Source organism: Neolamprologus multifasciatus, chromosome 7, assembly GCF_963576455.1.
Source record: "Neolamprologus multifasciatus chromosome 7, fNeoMul1.2, whole genome shotgun sequence".
In the NCBI taxonomy this organism is placed as follows: domain Eukaryota; kingdom Metazoa; phylum Chordata; class Actinopteri; order Cichliformes; family Cichlidae; genus Neolamprologus; species Neolamprologus multifasciatus.
In genome coordinates, this window is record NC_140445.1 from 15,474,795 (window position 1) to 15,497,101 (window position 22,307).

The 22,307-nt window shown below is 37.7% G+C and overlaps 2 protein-coding genes across 5 annotated transcripts in view; one reads left to right on the forward strand and one right to left on the reverse strand.

Moving 5' to 3' along the window:
* Window positions 1-6,034, forward strand: part of arid6 (AT-rich interaction domain 6) — a 7,608-nt gene extending 1,574 nt beyond the window's left edge. The window contains 4 exon segments of the mRNA XM_085166455.1: window positions 646-698; window positions 925-1,022; window positions 1,113-1,278; window positions 2,041-6,034. Coding sequence (XP_085022581.1) covers window positions 646-698; window positions 925-1,022; window positions 1,113-1,278; window positions 2,041-3,363 — 1,640 coding nt within the window. The 3' untranslated portion in view covers window positions 3,364-6,034.
* Window positions 4,516-21,827, reverse strand: LOC146513985 (rhotekin-like). 4 transcript variants are annotated; one of them, XM_085166456.1, is made up of 13 exons: window positions 21,700-21,827; window positions 19,825-20,024; window positions 19,578-19,624; window positions 19,449-19,502; window positions 19,158-19,275; window positions 18,790-19,032; window positions 18,589-18,683; window positions 18,374-18,480; window positions 18,150-18,284; window positions 17,130-17,292; window positions 12,371-12,469; window positions 8,493-8,580; window positions 4,516-5,990 (listed from the first exon to the last, which is right to left on the reverse strand). In XM_085166456.1, the coding sequence occupies exons 1-13, from the start codon at window positions 21,796-21,798 to the stop codon at window positions 5,984-5,986; spliced, it is 1,455 nt and encodes a 484-aa protein (XP_085022582.1). In that variant the 5' UTR covers window positions 21,799-21,827; the 3' UTR covers window positions 4,516-5,983. The 4 variants fall into 4 exon arrangements, 3 of the variants coding, with proteins under 3 accessions (XP_085022582.1, XP_085022583.1, XP_085022584.1); XM_085166457.1 differs by lacking the exon at window positions 19,449-19,502; XR_014875096.1 differs by lacking the exons at window positions 4,516-5,990; window positions 17,130-17,292.
* Between the last annotated feature and the right edge of the window lie 480 nt (window positions 21,828-22,307).

Sequence of the window (22,307 nt, forward strand, 5' to 3'; positions counted from 1 at the left end):
TTGGATTCACAGCTCAAGAATGTGTTAATTCACTGTTGTTTAATGTGAGAAAAAAATGATGTCTAAACACTTTAGAAAGTATGTTATATTCTCATTAAAAATATTTTTAATATTTCAAAAAGGAAATGCGTCTGTACAACATGTTTTGATGGAGAACCTACCAATAAATCAGTAGTAGCGACAAGAGTAAAGGAAACATCTGTAAAACTTTGCTTGATTTGCAATTTGCTTCTCTTTGCTTGTAGATGTTTGTAGATGTAACTTTGGGTTAAATTTTGAGCTAGTAATCAAGATATAAATATTTGTTAAATTATTCATCAGGTCATTGAATAAAGGCGAATTATTACAATTATCGAATCCAGTTTCTTTAAAATTCATCCATCATGAATGCCTTTTCTTTAAATGCTATGAAGATGCCATGAAGAACATGTTCTTCTTGCTACAGTTTCTTCATTCTGTTTTAAAACAAGTGCTAAAGCAAACCACTGCTATTAGCTTCAGCTCCGAGAAACTGTGATATTTAGTTCTCAGTTATTAAATGTTTTGTGAAAGTAATTTTTTTAAAGGGTTTCTAGTGAAATTAATATTCCTAAATTTGCAACTGTGTCAATTTTATTTTAACATGTATGTCTCTCCTTTTTTCAGTTGATTTATTTGTCATGTTCAAAACTGTCAATGACTTGGGCGGCTACCACCAGGTAATAATCTAATAATCTTGTTATTATGAGAATAATTTTGATGATCATGATGGCTATTATTATTATCATTAATAATAATAATAATAATAGTAATATTGTCATTGTAATAGTAAGTTAGTATTATAGTATAGTAGTAGTATATTAAAGGTATTTTCAATTAAGCTTGCAGTAAAAATAATATTGCTAAGATGTCAAAACTCACAGTCACACTTTTGTATTACTCTAGGTGACTGCTCAGCAACTGTGGAAACAGGTTTACAATACACTTGGTGGAAACCCTCGAAGTACAAGCGCAGCCACCTGCACCCGCAGACACTACGAGAAGTAAGTTCAAATTATGCCCGTCCGTCCATCTGGCTGTGAATGGGTGTTGTATTGTTTTTATCTGATACTTTTTTTTTTTTATTTGTGTAGGCTGCTGCTGCCCTATGAATGCCACGTGAAAGGCATTTCCATCAGGTCCATGCTGCCTCATCATCAGCCAAAGCCATTCCACTTTGTTGCCGGCTACAGTGAAGAATAAGACGACGGTGTCCAGAGACCAGCGAAACGCAGGCTGGTATCCATACCAGTGTATCAGGTTGGTATTGTTTTTTACTGACATACACACAAAAAAATTATAACAAAATTGATTTATTGCTTTGCATTGATTAAAATTATAGAAATATTATTTATTAAATTAAATTAAAAATTATTCCATATTGAACAATTTACTCTTGTTGCTATTTAGAAAACCTTTCATTGTTAGTTAAATATTTTATCTTTAAAACACAATAAATAAATCCTTACATTGAAGGAATTTTATGGGGGGTTTTTTGTTTTGTTTTTTTGAAGAATGGGTTACATAGGAAGTTAAGTACCTCATGGATTGTACTGAAAATATGTAACAATTCAATTCAATTCAATTTTATTTATATAGCGCCAAATCACAACAAATGTCGCCTCAAGGCGCTTCATAGATACAGAGAAAAGCCCAACAATCATATGACCCCCTATGAGCAAGCACTTTGGCGACAGTGGGAAGGAAAAACTCCCTTTTAACAGGAAGAAACCTCCGGCAGAACCAGGCTCAGGGAGGGGCGGCCATCTGCTGCGACCGGTTGGGGTGAGAGAAGGAAGACAGGATAAAGACATGCTGTGGAAGAGAGACAGAGATTAATAACAGATACGACAGGTGCCAAAGCCTTGTTAAAGTGAAGGCATAAAGAAAATAATGAACAACTATAAAGCTAACAGCAACACTGTAATTTTTATCAAGCAGGAATGAGAGTGGAATTACTTTCTTATGTAGCTCCATAACTCCTCTTCAAACACCTGATGAACCGTTGTGTTTCTCCAGCAGAACCCTCATAACCTCCAGACAGACCAACACGGAAATCTCTTCCCTCTGTCTGTCCACTACCCTCCCTACTATCAGTCAAGCCCCACAGTTCTGCCTCCCTACATCCCTATGCCCCCCTCAATATTGGCCACACAACACCCCCCTGCTCCCAAGCCCCAATTCCCTTACAGTCAACCTTGTGTAAACTCAACAGAGAGGGTGAAGGAACCATTAGAGCACTTGCGTTACCTGGCTGAGCGGTACAAGACCTCATCCGGACTGGCTGAGCCCCTGAACCTCAGCGTTAAATCATCAGCCCGGGACATCAGCAACAACCCTGTTTCATCATTTGCTCCACCCTCAGCCAGCAAGAACCCAAAGTTTTTGAACAAACCATCCACACTATATGCCCATCATCATACTGGGGCCCCGACAAATGAAGGCTCTGAGACACAAGATGGGGAGTCAAGTGATGGAGTTGCACCCTCTCCTTATACCATGAAAGCACAGGAGGAACAAGTTATTGATGTCGATATTACGGCACCCTCAAGCAGCCCCATATATGACTCTGCTCTGCCACTGGGAACAGAGGCTGCTGCAGTGGCACAAGAACCCTGTTCTCCAAACACAGACCTTGCACTCACGCCAAAAGAAGAGACAAAAGTGATTCCAGAAGTGATGGGGCTCAATCTTAGCCAAATACTGTCCAGTCTCCCTCAAGAGAAGGATGGCAAAATGGAAATTGAGTTACCCCTGTCAGTGTTTCATAAATTGCTCAAGATGTGCAAGTCCTCAGCAATGATGCATGAAAGTAAGGTTCCTCAGCCTACTCAGGAAGGACACCCTGCAGAAAGGAATTGGCCTAACGCAAACACTTTCCCTACCAACCTGACATTTCACACAAATCCCCAACGCCAGAGTTCTGCTGACGATCTAACATTCAGAAATGTGCCAAACCTCAGTCACAACAATAAAATCCAAAACCAATTCATGAGTTACAAGCCTTTGCCTTCAGGTGCCATTTTGAAAAATGCAGTAAACCAGGATGTCTTGTCAGTTGATCAGCAGGATATTAATAAGTCATACAACTCCAAGTCACCCAATTTCTGGGGTGCCCATAAGAGAGAGACCCAGTCATCCATTGAAGTGGAGAGCGACCCTAGTCCCCCCAGGACTCAGCAAGACTTTGCTTATAAATTCTACGCAGGTGTCCAGGGAGGGAAGCAGCAGGCAGAGACGGAGCCTTCAGCTATGCTCATGGTCAATTCCAGCTCTGCTCCTCTCTTTCAGCTCACCACTGAAGAAGTCATGAAGCTGAAAAAAATCATCTCAAACTCATTGTAGAGACCAGTTAAGACAATACCACAAACACACCAACACCATGTTAAAGCTGGCTAATGCTCATATTATAGCTCTATATTTTGAATATACTTCAGGTTAATTTCCAATCAATTTGTATCAGCTGAACACAAAAAAGGAATACAAGCAAATCTGCTTGATTGAAAGATAATCTGCACTATTTTTGTTCTGCACTGAAATGTTGATTGCATTTAACACTTCAGTCACATTGTTGTGCAATCTTGTTTAAAGCACATGAAGTAGATTATTTTTTCTATTTGTTAATAGTTGGGTTTTTTACACCAGTTATATTGTGAAATTAATCTGTTGAAACAATAAATTCTTTTTGTAAACCTTTCCCATCTGGAGACAGTTTTATTTTTGTAAGCTATAACTGCAACGCTCTACACATTTACATATAGTGAACACTATTTTATCCTTTCATTTTGTGAATCATTTCTCTTAATCCTCTTTTTTCACTTGTTTTTAAAGCATGATGCTATATCTGAACTTTACTATCCAAATGTGACATTTACTTGTTCCTTTTTTTTTTAACATTTTCATACTTGCAGTAGAATAAAAGACGTGTTTTCACTTTAGTGAAAAGAAGATACGTCAGTTGTCCTTTAGTGAGCATTGTTTTTATTTATGTAATTACTACTCTTTGATTGAAAGCGTGGAATTTTAAGGTGTGACAGCCACATTGAGAAAGAAGTGACACTCCCACTGCAGTAAACTTAGACGTTAATTTATTACGTGCAAATTTCTAATTAACATCACAAAAGTGCTGCGAAATCTATTATGATTAAATTCTTTTTTATTTTTTTTATTTTTTTAAATAGTGCTTTAAACCATTAACAGTGGGAACAATACTGAGTAGATCAAAGTTGATCCTACTGTTTCCTGGGTTTGTTTTGTTTTTTTATTTTATTTCCCCTAAATGCATTTTTGACATTTCAAAATGCTTGAAAAAAAAAAACCCAACGGTGCCTGAGAGACATGTGACATGTTCAGACAGGAATTTGACTCTCACTACACAGCACAGTATTGCTTAACCCGGGTCTTTGTATGGGTAGTCAAAGTTTTAAAATAATCATATAATACTCATGTGTTGTCTATCCATTTATCCATTTTCTTCCAATTACCCAGGGTCAGAGACTAGCCCAGCTGCCATAGGCCAAGAGGCAGAGTACACCCTGGACAGGTTGATCAAAAATAGCTTTTTTCTTACGTAAAATCTGTTGACAGGAGTACTAGCCCAGGAAACCCTCGAGCCAAATATAATTTAGTGCTTCCGTGTTACACATATTCTATTTAAAGAGGGGAACGTAGTGTGCTTCACATCCTCAAACGTGTGCACTGGCATCAAGAACAAACTAAGTTATCTCAAAAGTTCACTTTCAGATTCATAATTTATAAGGAAATTTGTATTAATTCAAATAAAGCACACAGTGTATTTTTAGCTTTACATTTACAAATTGTTTCAAAGTCCTTTATGATAACATACAAAGCTCAACAAATTTATTAGACCACCATCCAGTGTAAGGTTCATGTCACAATTGCCATAAATAAACATTACCAAAATAATGTCTTATCTCTAATTGTTATCTACCAGTGTGCTCAAGCTTTGTAATCAAAATTATATTTTTTAATAATGAAATGTAATTGTTGTTGTCATCCATGAATTTTCAAGTTTTCGCCTTGCTTTTTCACAAAGCAAGGCGAAAACAAAACACTAAAACACAATACTTAACATAAGATAAGATTTTAGCATGACGTGAGGCCTCGAAGGATTCTGTGCATCCTTGGCATCTCCAGATACCAGATTAGATTAGCACTAATTGCTTATTGCATTCTCACACGTCCTCTTTAGCATTAGGGCACACCCAGTGACAAACGTCTGAGAAACCCTTCTCTGATTCCTACCTGCTTTCTCCATGAATAGTAATAACCTTTTTCTCGTTCCACAGGATGTTGACTGGAAGTGTAGAGTTTTATATGCTTCCAAGAGGTGTGGCCAAAACAAGCATAACATCAGTGAAAATATTTGTAGACAATGCAAGGTGTGCTCTTGATTTACAGTAAAAATATTTTCTTCCTAGAGTATTTGCCTTATGACTCAGTAGAAATATGCCAGACTACTTCTGCTATTTTCTATAATAGCACGATGCTGTTGTTAATCCACATTAGTACAGCTAAAATTTAAAGCATGTGTTCCTGTGTCACAATAAAACCAGGCGAAAATATAAATGCACATGTTGCTGCACATGATACTCAAATTAGCGAGACATGATTTTATCCCAGTGGGTGCCTAATGGATGTTTTCATGTTCATCACAGTAAGTAAAGATAAGGGGCCAAGGTAAATGGAATCAAAATTAGAGTGGAATGTCATTATATCACCTCGACTCCAAAAATTGCTAGCTATTGTTGTTGGATAAACAGTTTGGATTCATTCAGGAGTAGCATGAAAAAGTAAGCACAGTTGAGTAATTCTGGTGACCTTCCAAATCATGAAAGACCGCCAATTATCATGTACTTCTCCAACTCCTTGACTGGGCAATGTAACCAGAATTGGGCTGCTGAGAAGTGTGTTTCGCTCTTTCCCAGTGTCCTTGGCAGGGTGATCAATAACTGTAAAAAATGGGACAACACAAAAAAAAGAATCAATCAAAGAATCAAAGAAAACAGAACAGTAGCTTAAAATGTTATCAAATGCACCTTATCTCTGTTGGGTAATGTAGGTGTCTGGATGATAAATTGACATGAATAATCATCCTCCCTCTCCCTCACCCATTAATATTTCCATTATGTACCAAAGCATCACACCCTCTTGGCAGCTGAAGTGATTTCAACAAATGAGTCTCGAAACCACAACTCCAACTGCAAGTTTCTTATCTGATGATCTGCTGGTATGAGGATATGGTTGCTTCACTTACAAGAATAAGCACACGTTATTTGCTAGATTACTGTCACAAGGATGTCAGTTTGTCTTGTCTTCCAAGTAAGTCCAAGTGGGTTTTTTTTTTTGGTTTTTTTTTTTTGGGGGGGGGGGGGGGGGGTTCTGTGTGTGTTAGTCTGTTCACACACAGTCCAGACGCTTTTCTTTGCAAGCTCCTTTGACTTTATGTACATTGCAGTATATATATATATATATATATTATATTATATTATAACCACATAAAAATGTAGCAATTTGAGCGCATGTGCAGTGTTCCTGAATATCTATTTTTCTGGAAAACAAAAATAAACTTATGTTCAAATGTTTCTCATTTAGTATGTATTACAAAAATCCAAATTAATTATTTTAAACAATGACATGAATGTTACATATTTACGATACGCCACAAAATAAATTAAAGAAATAATAATTCTGCTCAAGTATATTAAAATGGGTTTCAGTGGCGCAATTAAAAAATGCCTGCACTTTGCACATGTTTATACTGCAAACTTCTTAAAGTATCTGTTAAAGAACAAAGAAGAATAAATTAATATATAGAAAATACCATGCTATTTGTTTAAAAGTAAACACAGAGTGTTTGGTGGAGTTCCATGCTTTTTTGTGTTTTGTTATTTAAAAAAGATACATCTACCTTATACGTATATTACCTAACTGATTAAATTGTTATGCAACCTCATTAGGTGCAGAATATTTCAGAATTGCAGAATTTGTCTTTGGCCATTTAAAGGCCTCAAGTCCAAAATTGTATTATTTTTTGAGATGTGAGTTTATTTCATATTCTCTCTGCCAAGCATCTTTCTCTTAATGCAAAGTTGGAAATCTGTCAGGTAGTTTTATATTCTCCATACCACAGCTATGCAAAGTATGTTTATGCATGCAGTGTAACAGTCTGACTCACTAGTGGAATTCTGTTAAAAGAAACACGGTTGAACCACAAACACAAAGTATTTGAAAACTAAACAAAGCCAGCACTGTGAAAGCCTGTCTAGTTGTCGTCTCCGGTTGTTACCTCGCATATATCAACTATCAAACTGTAAAACCTGTTCTCTGAGACATCTTTTGACTGATCTCTGGCCTAGCTCTGTACACAAATCATCACACCCCTGAACACAGTATGTTGCTTTTGACAAGGTCTATTATGTGCATACTTGAACTTGTAAGTTTTGTTTGCTAAGAAGTTAAATTACCAGCTAGTGTTTGAAAAACACTGTCCAGATTACAAAAGAGAATGCTTGTATGACTTTAAGAGGTATTTATCTTGCTTAAGCGTGACCTGCATTTCTGTGATGCAGGTCACGCTGATCCTGTCCCTGCTGACCTCGATGAGCGCATGAAAGACACAATTGTGACCTTCTGTATGCCACTGAATTTTTGCACGCTTTGTGTATGTGCATGTTTGCTGTAAGCTTCAGTACAGTATGAAAATCACACCTTTCATTTTAATTATTCTTACAGTAATATATTATTCCCAACTCGAAGAGTTCAAGAAATCCAAGACAGTTGTCAATCTTCCCAGGAGCAGACATCCCAGCAAATTCACCACAAGGTCAGACTGTGCAATGCTCAGAACACAAGAGCTACATCTCAGGCTTTACAGGCCTCAGTTAGCATGTTAAATGTTTAAGTTAATGACAGTAAAGTGAGACAAAGACTTGTTTGGAAACTTTCTTCTCGTGCATTGCATTTAACCAAAGCGCAGTACAGCTGGAACAATGTCCTTTAGAAAGATGACAAAGATGAGAAAGACACAACTGTGGCCTGCTATACACAACTTTGTGCATGCTTTTTATATGACAGAGAATAAACTTGACACTCAAATAGGTTTAATGTGCAACTTGTGACTGTAAGTTTCCGCTTAGAGTTAGGTATATTGTTAGCTATATTGTAGCCACATCTGGCCCACAAAATATACCTAAGTCCTGGGCCTTGCCTATGGAAAACTTACCAGGGTCATAACAAATATTAATTGCAAAGTGTAATGTTTCATTGCTTGTAGTTACGAGGTAAGCTGTGCTGGAATGTCATAATACAACAAGTGAGTGTGGTGGTGAGCATTAGGAGTGGATTTACTATTTAATATGACTAAAGAGAAAGCAAATCCTGCTGGCAAATACATACAGGTGTATTTGGCAGGCTTTAAAAACACTGCACGCACAGAGGTGTAGAAAACCTACCTTTCCTTGTAGTATGTAGAGAGCAAAGAGCGGATATCAGTAGATAAATCTGGAACCTCAGTTTGCTTTCTGGGCGAGGAGGGTGTTGCTGAAAATATTGAGGAAAGAAAAAAAATAGAAGGAACAAAGGAAACAATCATTTGAAATTTTTCAGTTGTAAAACTCTGATTATCTTAACTCAATTTCTTACTGGAGATGTTTCAAACTGATAAGTAGTCAACTAGAAGGAACTAAAAGACTGAACAGCATTTTTCTTTTTCCTTTTAGAGACATTTACTTTCTGTGTGACTTGTTTTAGTGATAGGGACGTAGTTTCGAAGAGAACATTTTGTTATTTAAACACACGCGTATTTAAGATGCTTCATTTATAACATGTTGTCATTTGGTCAGACTGACATGTTTGTCAGCAGGTGTCTGAGATAATGCAGCTATTCACGTCAACAGTATCTGGTTTGTTCTTTTGTGTCATTGTTCCGTAGTATTATTTGTCTTTTAGATCCGGCTATTTACTCAAACTCGTTTGTCAAGGTGTTACTCCAGTTTTTTACAGATGAAGACTGTCTGAATTCCTGTTATGGAGAGACAGACAAAAAAACCTGTTCCCTAGTGCGTACTCTACAGCACATCGATCACACTTCTTCTATTTTAGGCAGCCATGTGATCCACCTAATTATGTGTCTGTATTTAAAAGTTAGAAGTAATCTCACAGTCTGTAAAATGAAGTCAAAGTCTCTTAAACGTGCACGCTTTCTAATTACCAGCACAGGGCGACTCCTCTGGTTGCAAAAAAGAGATGAATGAATAGATTTCTATGTGTAAATGATTCTCTTCTTACTTGATTTAAATCCATTAACACCTTTTATAGTCACAGTCTTATTCAATATAGTATGAGCATTTTGTAAATCCCAAAAGGTTGATTCTGTTCATCTGGAGAAAGCTTTTTCAGTGGGAGAAACGTATTGTCACTCATCCAAGTGACCAACCTTATAAAGAGTACATTGCACAATGACTGAAACTAGCACCACCGAATGAACAATGTGCTGGGAGGTCAGTTCCTTGATGCAAATTCTCATGACCATTGATTAACAACTACTGATCAATGGCCATGAGTACCATTCACAGAGACGTCGCTACTAGGGGTGGGTTTCAATAATCTATTTATTGATTAAAATTGATTTTAGCTTTAATAAAGCGATATTGGTTCATTAAAATCCTGCATCGATTTTTAAATATACATGTATTTTGCCATAAACGGCAGAATCTCAGGTTAAAGCTCAGAAAACTATTTCAAACACCACCAAACAGCTAAAACAGCAAACCAGAACAGGTAAATGGATTCTGCAAAAAGGTAGACACAAAGCGCTGACCCGCCGACGCATCAGAATCAGTGAGATGTCAGCTTTCTCACCCTACGTGCCGTCAAGTTAAATGGACGCAGACACGCCGTCGTGTCTGAGAGCCGAAAGCTCACTCATTTTGTTGCGTCGGCGGGTCTGCGCTTTGTCTTTTTTTTGTGCTAGATTCTGAAACTGCAAGTTTTGTCTCTATCCAACCAAAATTGACTGAACCAGCAGCAAAAGAAGATCCTAAGCTTCACATTTCGCCTCACATAAACATCGTCATGAATTCCCTCTTGTTTTTGCTGTTTTGCTTCCACCACAATAAAATCACACTTCCTGCACAGCTCTCTCTCTCTCTCTCTCAGTGTACCTTAAGAACAGTTTCCCATACAAAAAAACAAATTTTTCTGCATTATTTGCTTGCTTGTTACCAGTGATGGGAATAACAGCGTTACAAGTAACGGCATTACTAACGGCGTTACTTTTTTTAGTAACGAGTAATCTAACTAATTACTATTCCTATCGTTACAACGCCGTTACCGTTACTAACAAGAAAATGCGGTCGCATTACTATTTTTCAACAAACAGATGGTTGAAGCTGTGTTCAGCTTACTGCACCTTATATCAGTTGCATGGAAGTAGCTGTTAGTCAGTAAGTGACAGAAATTATTTTTTGGAGTGGCACAAATAATTTGTGTGGCATCTTATTGAATGCAGAACACCTGATTGTTTTGTAAATAGTTTGAAATGGTTATAAAAAAAAGGGGGGGGGGGTAAAAGGTAAATGGCTGCAAATAACTTTGTTGTTTGCAAAACTTGTGAATAGGATTTTAAAATTGACAATTTATATTTTCATTTAAAGTTATGAAATATGATTCAATAAACATGTTTGTGGTTGTTACAACAAAAAATATAACTTTTTCTACTCAGATTTTATTTTTTTTGTCTGATTTTAGATCAATTGTGTTAATACAGTATGTCAGAAAACTGTAAATTCAGACACGCGAGGTTGTGCTGAAAAGAATGATAGCAAACAAGGCAAAGTAAATAGTTTTTAAATGGTAAATGGCCTCTATATGTATAGCGCTTTACTTAGTCCCTAAGGACCCCAAAGCGCTTTACACTACATTCAGTCATTCACCCATTCACACACTGATGATGGCAAGCTACATTGTAGCCACAACTGCCCTGGGGCGCACTTAAAGGTGAAATGTAGAGGGGAAAATCAAAAGAAGTCAAAAATGGACAATTATAACTTGGACCCCAGAGGGTTAAACATTTTTTTTTTAAAGTAATGCAATAGTTACTTTTTAAGTAATTAATTACTTTCAGAATCTAGTAACTCAGTTACTACCTCTTTTTTTGAAGAAGTAACTAGTAACTATAATAAATTACTTTTTCAAAGTAACTTGCTCCACACTGCTTATTACCCACTACTCTACTGTTGTGTACAGCGCTGTTGGCCGCTGGTTTTTTAAATGACTTCGGACAAGAAAGCCTAATTTCTGCGGTTCAATACCAAAGAAATGTAAACTTTTTAAAAACTTTTTTATCACAAATCTATGGAGCCCCGCAAGGGACTCCACACTTCCTTTCTTTGCTTTTAATGCTTCACCATACCAAGACATTTGGACAACTTCATGCTCCCAACTTTGTGGGAGCAGTTTGAGGATGGCCCCTTCTTCCTACATGACTGCGCACCAGTGCACAAAGAAAGGTTATAGCTGGAAAGGGGTGGACTGATATTATAATAAACCCTATGGATTAAGAATCATATTCATAGGCGTGTAACGACAGACAAGTGAATACTTTTGACAATATAGTGTAGGTGTTATATGCCAGTGGCATTTGGCTTGGGCTGAGCTACAAAGCTTATTTGTTTTGCATCACTCTTATACAACATCATTGTTTTTTTTAACCTCAAACAACCCTCTGAATATGCTCTTCACAAATAGTAGCAAACCAAAGTCAGAAGTAGATCAGATTGGAGTGGATCCTCAACTCTAGCTAGTCGCAACAAAAATATCAACACTAGCAATATTAGAGACAAATATTTCACTTGTAAGTTGGCAACAAACCAAACACTGGTAAGGAACAGTGCATACTTAATTCATACGTCAGGGTGTAGAAATGTAAGTATAAATGCTTATAGAGCTCAGCATCTGAGGATGTGCAACCAGGCAACACCAGATCATGCTACTGCTAAATTCCTCTTATGCCATGTGGTCAAACAAATTCAGTAAATGTAGCTTCAATCTGTTTTTGATATTAAGTCAAAGTGAAAAAGTCTGTTTTAAAGTCAATTTAAAGTAAACATTCCATGATAAAAATTAAAGCTGTCAGATGTAGAAATTAAAGTCAGTTACTTTTTTGTTGTCGTTGTTTAACCAGGAAGTGAAACATTTGAGAATGAGACTGTCCTTGGCCAAGTCAGGCAAACCAAATGACTGGTAAGATAGTTCAAGGTTTTAGTTGAACACCATCTCTGGGGCTGCGGCATAAGCTGGCATCACTCAGTCATTGCGCATGTTACTCTACCTATTTCATGGTATAGAGATCCCTGCTTCGTCATTACTGATTTCCTGGAGCTCGGCATTTGTATCTTCATGAGGTTGTCACAGCACTGTTTCCAATGGCCTGCAAAAATAATAATACAAATATTATACAATTATGTAGCAGATGAATAGAAAAAAATTCAATCCAAAATTGACATCAGCAATTATCTTGTCAAATTATTTTGAAATTAGCTGGCAAGCATGTTTGTTATTGCCCTGAATGGGTGTTTAAAAGCATATCAGTAGTATGATTGTTTGCATTGGCAAAAAAGCAATATTTCAGTATTGACCAATATTAAACCAGATTTACACTGTACAGTAATTTCAGTATTCTTGAGCAATGAAAGACATTCCCATCTGATGACACGGTCTTGATTTACCTGCTGGACAAGAGGCAGCGCACACTGAAGCCACTAAAAAAACAAAAACTCTCAAAACTGCAAGGCATCACCAATCAAGCTTATCTAGACAAAGAGGCCTTTTTTTCCTGACAGTGTTGCACTCAGATTTGGCTTGTGTGCACACTGTCTGTATGCAATTAGAATTAAATAAGCTTATGCTTATTTTCCCTATTTAACATTATTTATTATGTTCATGATTGTTTAACATAACATAAGAGATCTAATATGTAATTTAATCAAAATTACATATTAGATGTACAAGGTGCTCTGTCGTTGCATCTGTTTTTTGCACGTTGCAGCCCACATGATGGTTCTCTGAATACTTTCTTTCAAAACTCGATAAAATTTATAAATAAATCCACACTGACAAACAAGAACTCCCTTGTTCACATCAACAAGTGACGTAATGTCACATTCTCCTACTCACAATATCACTGCAGCAACATGTTCTGCAGTCGCCTTATTAAAAGAAGATTACAATGAAGATTAACAGTAATAGCCCTGACGTATGCAGAATCTATTTTTATTTAGAGACACACCTTTTTTAATGATCATGATTTCTACATGCATGACCTTTCCAAAGAAAGACAGACAGGACTCTCCCTGTGTATGTGGGATTAGTCAAATAAATGTGCTGATGACCCTCCCTGCTTGGTTAATCTGTGAACAAGGCCACATGGATACCTCTAGAAAGAACCCGGGTGACTCCAGGCCTCGTCATTTAATCCAATTAAGCCCTAGACACATCTCATGGAAAATCACCTGATCGTGTGTGGAGTTCAATGTGACATCTCTGTTTTGGCTTCTAATATATGCAGAACAATTTAGTTGTCTTTTAACTTTAAGTATAGGTTATAGAGTGTACACTGATGGCAGTCTAAAGTGAAAAAATACAACAAGTATGTGAACTGTTAACTACTTCCTCTGTCTACTGATGTGTGAAGAGTCACATACCAAACGGTGTCTATAAACTCAGCTACCGCACTCACTTTGCACGTGAACAAAACCCTTTCAGTTTGACACCAGGAAGAGAGACAAGATAAATCGGAGGGTTATGTCAAGAAGGGCATTTGGTGTAAAATCTATCCCGATTCACTGTGGGGACCCGTTTGGGAAATACCAGCGTAATGCGTTAAACATCTCATGATGTACAATATTACAAATACACGTCAGCTGGTCTCTTGACTTTCTATAATGTCACCTGCAGCATTGTGGATACAGGTGGAACGATATGTTGATGCAGTAGATAACCCTTACATTCGTCCCCGTGTATAGATAAATATGTTATTGCATTTTTTTCCATTTTCTCCAGATAAGAAACAAAGTGAAACACCTTATCAGATTTCAGTTCAACATAAGAGAGATTTTTTCTCCGTAACACAAAGTACAAAAAATGTCACGCAAATTTATCTGATTCTATGAAGAGCATTAATAAATGCAGGTAGGTAGCAGGTATCAGCATGTTATATAGAATAATGCTATGTACAGTTGGGTCCATAAATATTGGGACATCGACACAATTCTAACATTTTGGGCTCTATACACCACCACAATGGATTTCAAATGAAACGAACAAGATGTGCTTTAACTGCAGACTGTCAGCTTTTATTTGAGGGTATTTACATCCAAATAAGGTGTAGGAATTACAACAGTTTGCATATGTGCCTCCCACTTGTTAAGGGGCCAAAAGTAATGGGACAAAATATGAACCATAAATCTAACTTTCACTTTTTAGTACTTGGTTGCAAATCCTTTGCAGTCAATTAAAGCCTGAAGTCTGGAACACATAGGCATCACCAGACACTGCGTTTCATCCCTGGTGATCTCTGCCAGGCCTCTACTGCAACCGTCTTCTGTTCCTGCTTGTTCTTGAGGCATTTGCCCTTCAGTTTTGTCTTCAGCAAGTGAAATGGATGCTCAATCGGATTCAGATCAGGCAATTGACTTGGCCATTACAAAACAGTCCACTTCTTTTCCTTCAAAAACGTTGGTTGCTTTTGCAGTATGCTTTAAGTCATTGTCCATCTGCACTGTGAAGCGCCGTACAATGAATTCTGAAGCATTTGGCTGAATATGAGCAGATTTTATTACCCGAAACACTTCAGAATTCATCGTGCTGCTTTTGTCAACAGTCACATCATCAATAAATACAAAAGAACCAGTTCCACTGGCAGCCATACATGCCCACGCCATGACACTTCCACCACCATGCTTCACTGATGAGGTGGTATGCTTAGGATCATGAGCAGTTCCTTTCGTTCTCCATACTCTTGTCTTCCCATCACTCTGGTACAAGTTGATCTTGGTCTCGTCTGTCCATAGGATGTTGTTCCAGAACTGCGAAGGCTTTTTTAGATGTCGTTTGGTAAACTCTAATCTAGCCTTCCTGTTTTTGAGGCTCACCAATGGTTTACATCGTGTGGTGAACCTTCCGTATTCACAATGGTGGAGTCTTCTCTTGATTGTTGACGTTGACACACATGCACCTACCTCCTGGAGAATGTTCTTGATCTGGCCAACTGTTGTGAAGGGTGTTTTCTTCACCAAGGAAAGGATTCTTCGGTCATCCACTGCAGTTGTTTCCTGGTCTTTTGGTGTTGCTGAGCTCACCAGTGCGTTCCTTCTTTTTGAGAATGTTCCAAACAGTTGTTTTGGCCATTCCTAATGTTTCTGCTATCTCTCCGATGGGTTTGTTTTGTTTTTTCAGCATAATCATGGCTTGCTTCACTGATAGTGACAGCTCTTTGGATCTCATCTTGACAGTTGACATCAACAGATTCCAAACGAACACCTGGCCAAGGAACAGCTGAGAAGCCAATTGTCCCATTACTGTTGGTCCCTAACAAGTGGGAGGCGCATATGCAAACTGTTGTAATTCCTACACCTTATTTGGATGTAAATACCCTCAAATAAAAGCTGACAGTCTGCAGTTAAAGCACATCTTGTTCATTTCATTTGAAATCCATTGTGGTGGTGTATAGAGCCCAAAATGTTAGAATTGTGTCGATGTCCCAATATTTATGGACCTAACTGTAAACCTGATATGTAGCCTCCATCCATTCATAAGAATGGAGACTGAGTTTGATTCAATTTCACTTTGTCTAGCTCTATTGCATTAAAACACAGGTGTGACTGCAACTATGTTAATCTGTATTTTCTTTGTCAGTCATGCAAAGGAATATGCGGAGGTGGCATACTGTTTGTGTTGCATATTTACTGTATGAATCTGCAAACCTTGTAATGTGTTAGTTAACCACCAGCTTAAATGCAGAGGCCTGGCTTTGCCTTGAAGCAGCCATTTAGTCTTTCTCCCAGCTTTCCTGTCTTCTCACCATTGTCCTATCAAAATAAAAGCTAAAAAGCACCGCCCAAAAATAAGAATGAAGTGAGAATGAAGCTAATTATGAGTCGGTACTTGATTTCCACGCTGCTACTTTCTGATTTGATGTTCTTTTTGTGCTCCTGGAACCTTATCAAAAACAAGATTGTGCATCTTAGAATAATACTTTTACGTTTTGGCAAAGGCCTGCTAGAAACTAGGCATCAAAACCTACAACATTCTCAGTAATCAGGGCTCAACACGATACTGCAAGCAACTATCAACTATCTTATGTATGCAGACTGAAAAAAAAAGTGGGGAAAACAACTACCGTGGCTCCACCCAAAGACGATAAAAGTTAATGAAATCCTATCGTCACTTTTTCCGAACATCCAATTGAAACTGGACGTTTTTACAGCCGAGATACACGTGAATGCTAATAAACTGTGATATGTGATATGAGGTTATTTCACCTACCGGTTGCACCTTCTTTGTTTAATGAAGATATAAATGCTGTCTTTTTGTTTTTAATCTCCTTATGTTTCGAAAAAGCATCATAAAAATTCCAAAATTGCAACAGAACAACAAATTGTGTGATCAGTTTCAGATGTCTATGGGCTTGTGAACTGTGCTGCACATGTGCTTTTTGGTGCACGCACACCTCCAAAACATTTCATTACAATCATCCTGCAAGTTTGATATCGTATTTTGGGGGATTATGCAAGCTTGGCAGAAGTGTGAACTTTCTTTGTTCAAAGAGTGTTCACACTTGTTGGTTTAGTTTTGTGCACACCCTGTTGTTGTATAAACGTACTCATAATTTCGTTGAAGTAAAAACTGGACAGACCAAACCTCCCTGTAACGTCTCCCTTGCAAATCCAGCGTCATTCTGTGTAAAGATTGTGTAAGAAGTTCTGCTAGTAGGTCATGCCAGGGATTTGACTGTCAGTGCTTGTAAAGCCCAAAGAACTTAGAAAAAAAAAAAACAAGCAAAAGAAACAAAGAGTTCGTTCAGGCCTCACTCATGCTATGGATGTGCTGACAGAGGGCCTTCCTCCAGTGCTGTGTGTCTTCAAGTGTGTATGTGGTAAGCACGTAAGTTATGTCCTCCCCTTGACGTTGTGTATTGATGTATATTTTCTGGCAATTGGCAGGATCTCTGTCAGACATACAGACAACGGTATCCTGGGAGGAAAAACAAAGAATAACTTTTGATTTTATTATGAAAAAGTACAAAACGAGAGCTTTCCTGGAGGTATGCAAAAAACTGAGACACTGCAGGTAGCCTCAACGCTACAGCTGATCTACTGAAATACCTTTTGTATTACCTAAATGGCTACATCACAGGCAACAAACTGCTCATCGCTGCATTCCATACTGCATTAAAAAAGCTGAATGGTCTTTGTTAACTAATAGAGAGAAATTCCATGGTATGTTTCCATGATGCTCACCTGCAAAAGCTGCCAAGCTTCATGTTGTAGGTATGCTGCTCTGAGCATACCCACAACATGAAGTCACCATTTAACTGTATCATATGTTAAAATTGAGCTGCTCAAAAACAAGAATCCCTGAAAATCTCACACTTAAAGAGAAAATCTATACTCAAGTGTTCAGATATTCTTAAGTTGAACTTTGTCTGTCTTGTGGTGAGTCTATCCTTGCAACAGTGGTAATTCTGATACACCAACATCTTTTTAAAAAGAGCTCGTAATCTCAGTGTTGTTCCCTGCCTAAACAGAAAATTATTTTTGGTTTTAAAAGGGTAGAAATAAGAGGGGATTCAAGGAGATGATTTTTTTAATCTCTAGCTTTGAACATACATGACTAATTTTAATTAGAGCTATCTATATAATAATTTAAAAAAAGCTGTTTTGAACTGCGCAAAATATTTCAGTCTCCTCACCCTTACAACACTTTTCCTCTCCACTAAATAATTCGTCAGTGCACTCTAGTGGCCTTGGTGTGTAATTATAATCAACACTGGCAAAATGCTAAATGAATCACTGCCTTTATTCATCAGACTTTGCTTGTTTAGAACCAACCTTTGTGATTGGAATCTCAAGCAAGGGATTGTCCTCAGACTCCAGGTCTTCTTGACTTTGATAACAGAGAAGGGCTTGCCTCTTGAGGACACCATAGACAGTTTCAGAATAATTACAGTCCTCTTCTGAGCTGAGCTGAGCAAGAGCAGTGAGAAAAGTCATAATGTGAACAATAATGATAAATGAATAACAGTATTGAACAATTTAAAAAAAGGTTCTGTCACCTTGATTTTGATTTGGCCACTTATCACTGGCTGAATCATGCACAGAGGCTGAGCAGCTAAGCAACAACACATACTTCCGTACAAAGGCAACCAGAATGGATTATCCTCTGGCAAAACATTACAAAGGATTAGGAATTTTAAAAAGATTCCTTATTTATGTATATTTAGATTTTAAGGAGGAGAGAGGACAGGAAAGGACAGGACAGGAGACTCACCTGTCGCTGAAAGTGATAAATCGTGCGTTTTGAAACCTTCCCGGACATGCTCAATTCTCAGGGTTGTGTGAGGCAAAAGGTTGTACTTAGGTCCCCTTGAGAAAGAAAGAACTTTGCACAATCATTCTTTTTTTTTGTTGTTGCTTGCTTGTTTTTTTCCAAGCAACACCATAAAATGTTTCCTTGTAGTGTCATGCTCACAGTGTCAACAGGTCAGGTGATAATGTTGGTGGCACGCTTCCGGATCTTACATCTCCACTGGAAATGGATCCGCAAACAGCTGCAGACTCTAATGCAGTACGGATCTTTTTCCCAGAGGAGCATCCCAAAGAGCCCCCCAGACGGCTCACTCTCCAGGATCCTATGGCCCCAGGGGAGAATTCATCGACCAAGCAACTGCTGTACAGCTCAACACGAAGCTGAAACCCTGGACTTACCTCGTTGCTGCTCACACAGAGAAAATGCATTTACTTTTTTTTTTTTCAACAAAAGCTTGCAAATGTGTTTTTAAAGAGGATGAGAAAGCAGAAACTTAGCTTTCAAACTGAAATAAAAAACACTTGACTCACAATATTATAGTGTCTTCAAAGCAGATGTCAGTTAATGTCCTGTCTACCATCACCAGGTCAGTGTCGTGGATCTCTGTGCCACACTGGATCAGGCAGAACACGGCACAGCGATGTAGTTCTGAAAGTAAGAACTTTAGGTAAATTAAAGTTTAAACACTTGTTATATATTGGAATGAAGAATATTTTGTGTGTTTAGCCAGTACATAGGGATTTAGTGCACATAGTGTAAACCAAAAAATGCACCAGATGCTATCACATGCTCTTTTTTTTTTTTTTTACATTTTGACTTACCTCCTTTGTTTTTGAAGTACTCTGAGTCTTTCCACATGAGGGGGATTCGCAGGTCTTGAGAGTGCACATCATGGTGTTAGAAATGTAAAAGGCTAGTTGAAGTACTTTTAGAAATCTTTTAAAACACACCTGAAAGTGCTACTTTTCCTGTACATGGCACCAGATCGTCAGATGGCCTGCAGTAAATTACGTAGTATGTCAATCAACCACTCAGAATAAGGTTAGGTTTGGGGTTGGGGTCCATTTAAACAGTCAGCTTAACTGAACTCTAATTGCAGGCTAGAGCCATGGATTTTTGCACAAACATGATTTGTTTCTATTCTATGATACAAGTGTATATTTACATCATCCTCAGTATATAGTTCAATTATCTGACCTGCATCCCACACTTTGTAGGATTTGTACTTTCCTCATCCTCTGTAGTTGGCTGAGCAAGGCCAGGATGCGGGTATTGCAGGTTAGGAGGCTCTTGGAGGCCTCCAGGGCCTGCTCTCTTTGGGAACATGCTGCCAGTAGCTTGCAAGCTCCTTCACGCATGCGTACCTCCCTCTCAATGTGCTGAAGCACTGCAGTATCCTGCCACAGATTTGTGTAAAAGAAAAGACAATGATATCAGAATTCAAAGGGCATTGTCAAAGATTTTGTGCTATTGACTTTAATTACCAGCTGTTACATAAGAGCTCAGAAGATGTTGGTGCATCACTTTAATCCTTGGATATATAAGCAGTGCCAAGGTTCTTGTTAAAGGTTTGTGTTAACAAGGATGTTTTTGAGAAGTATAAATATAGTAGTGTGTCCATGTGCAGCAGATTGAATTCCTTCAAGGAATTCTTTATGCTCAATCCACTTAGAAGCATATTTCCTAATGAGCTTTTCTCTGTTTGAGAGTACTGGTTTATTACTCCACAATGTGGGCATTACAATATAAAGATCTAAAGTGCACGTGAGCAGACACACATCAGGTAGCATGACTATCAACAGTAAATTTCCAATCATTATATACTTATTGCTGTTAACTATCAGACCTGTTTGACAAAGAACTCTTATTCGCACTCCTCTGAAGTGATTAACAAGTCATCATTTGAGGTGAAGTACAGCTTTAGTGATCAGAGGACTGTTGCATAATTCGGTTATGTTTTCTGAGCCTAAGCTTTGTTGGTATGTGTAATTCACTATGAACAGAGCTCAAATAATTAAACAAACTCTAGTTTTACAGTTGTTTGTCTCCCAGATCTAGAAATATGTTTTAGTAAATTCATTTTTCTTTCACATATAGTACAGTGGCAAATGTGTGCATGGAAAATGGGAAATAGGTTAAGCAATTAATTGAAACTTGCAAACATTAATTGAAATATATTATAAAGGCAAAATCATAGTTTGTGTTATTCTATTGAGCTTGAAAGCCAGTATTCAGTATGACCACTTTTATCCTTGATCACAGCCTCGGTTCTCTTAGACAACCGTTCTTGTAATGTCTTTGTCTTCAGGAATAACTCTCCGGGCTTCTTGAAGAACAATCAAAGCTTTTCTTTGGATGTGGGCTGCTTTTTGTTCTGTTCTGTATCAAGATGATCCCACACTGCTTCAAGGATCTTGAAGTCTGGGTTCAGAGGAGGCCAATCCATGACTGGCATATCATTATTTGTTTTTGTAAACTAACTAAAAATGTCAATAAAAATGTCAATGTCACAGGCCAGTTTTTGCGTTGTTTGGCATAGCTACAGCTTTTCTTCCTGTATTCTCTTCCTTAAGAATTGGTGATTCTTATTCTTTATTTCTGATTAAGTTTCAGTGAGCAGTAGATGGATCATCTGAAGGGCCACCTGCATGTCTCAGGCCCTGTGTCAAGTCTTTGCTTTATTTTATTCCCCCTTTCTTAATGAATGCTGTTTTGTGCTGTAGATAATTTTTAGGCCTGCAACATCTTTTTTTATGCTCACTTGGTCCAGTTTCCTCAATTTCTTTGAGGTCACACTTCACACCATGCTAGGTAAATAGTTTTGGCATTCTGATGTGTTTTTGCAACAAGGTGCTAAAAATACCATTTAAAATTGTTTTTTGTTTTATTTGATAGGCTGTCTGTTATGCATGGACACCATTCCTTGTTCAGATATTTACAGATCTATGAAGTTAACAATTAAGGTTACATTTTACACCTAGATTTTTAGATATCGTCAAAAGTAATGTATCAAATCACTATTTACATTAATCTAAAAGTCAGTCAATATTAAAATAATATGGTTTTACTAACCTGCATATTATTATTCATCTTCCTTGTGTGCAGGACGTAAGAGGACTGTTCCACCACCGCTGAGTCAGGAAGTACACTGAGCGAACTGGATAATCTCATAGCTGAGTGAAACAGCGTTAAGAGCGGACCTGCAGACGGAGCAGTCAGTTGCTCAACAGAGAGATCAAAACAGTCTTAAGCCTCCCTACAAGAGGTTGCAGCATGAGGGATTAAAGTCTCAAACGTTTTAGTCTTTTAGCCATTAGCTCCAGCATAAGTACCACAAACACCTAAATATAGAGCAATCCAAACACGGGCAAACCATAAAATATAAGATAACTATTTTTGTTCAGAACAATGATACCATTAGGGAACAACAATAAACAAGGGAACATTGTAAATATGCATCCAGTATCCAAAACTACATGACATATTTGGCAACATGTTATAGATTATCATGAAATTAATGGCGACACTCAAAATAAACCAGGGCTTGTCAATTAAACACATTTTCATGCTCATTTTTGGCTACCTTTGTGGCAAACTAGGAAGAATTACTGCATAGCAATGAGGTGATCCTGAAGGAGTGTGCAAGGCTTCACTCTTATTAAAATTTACAAAGAACTGGT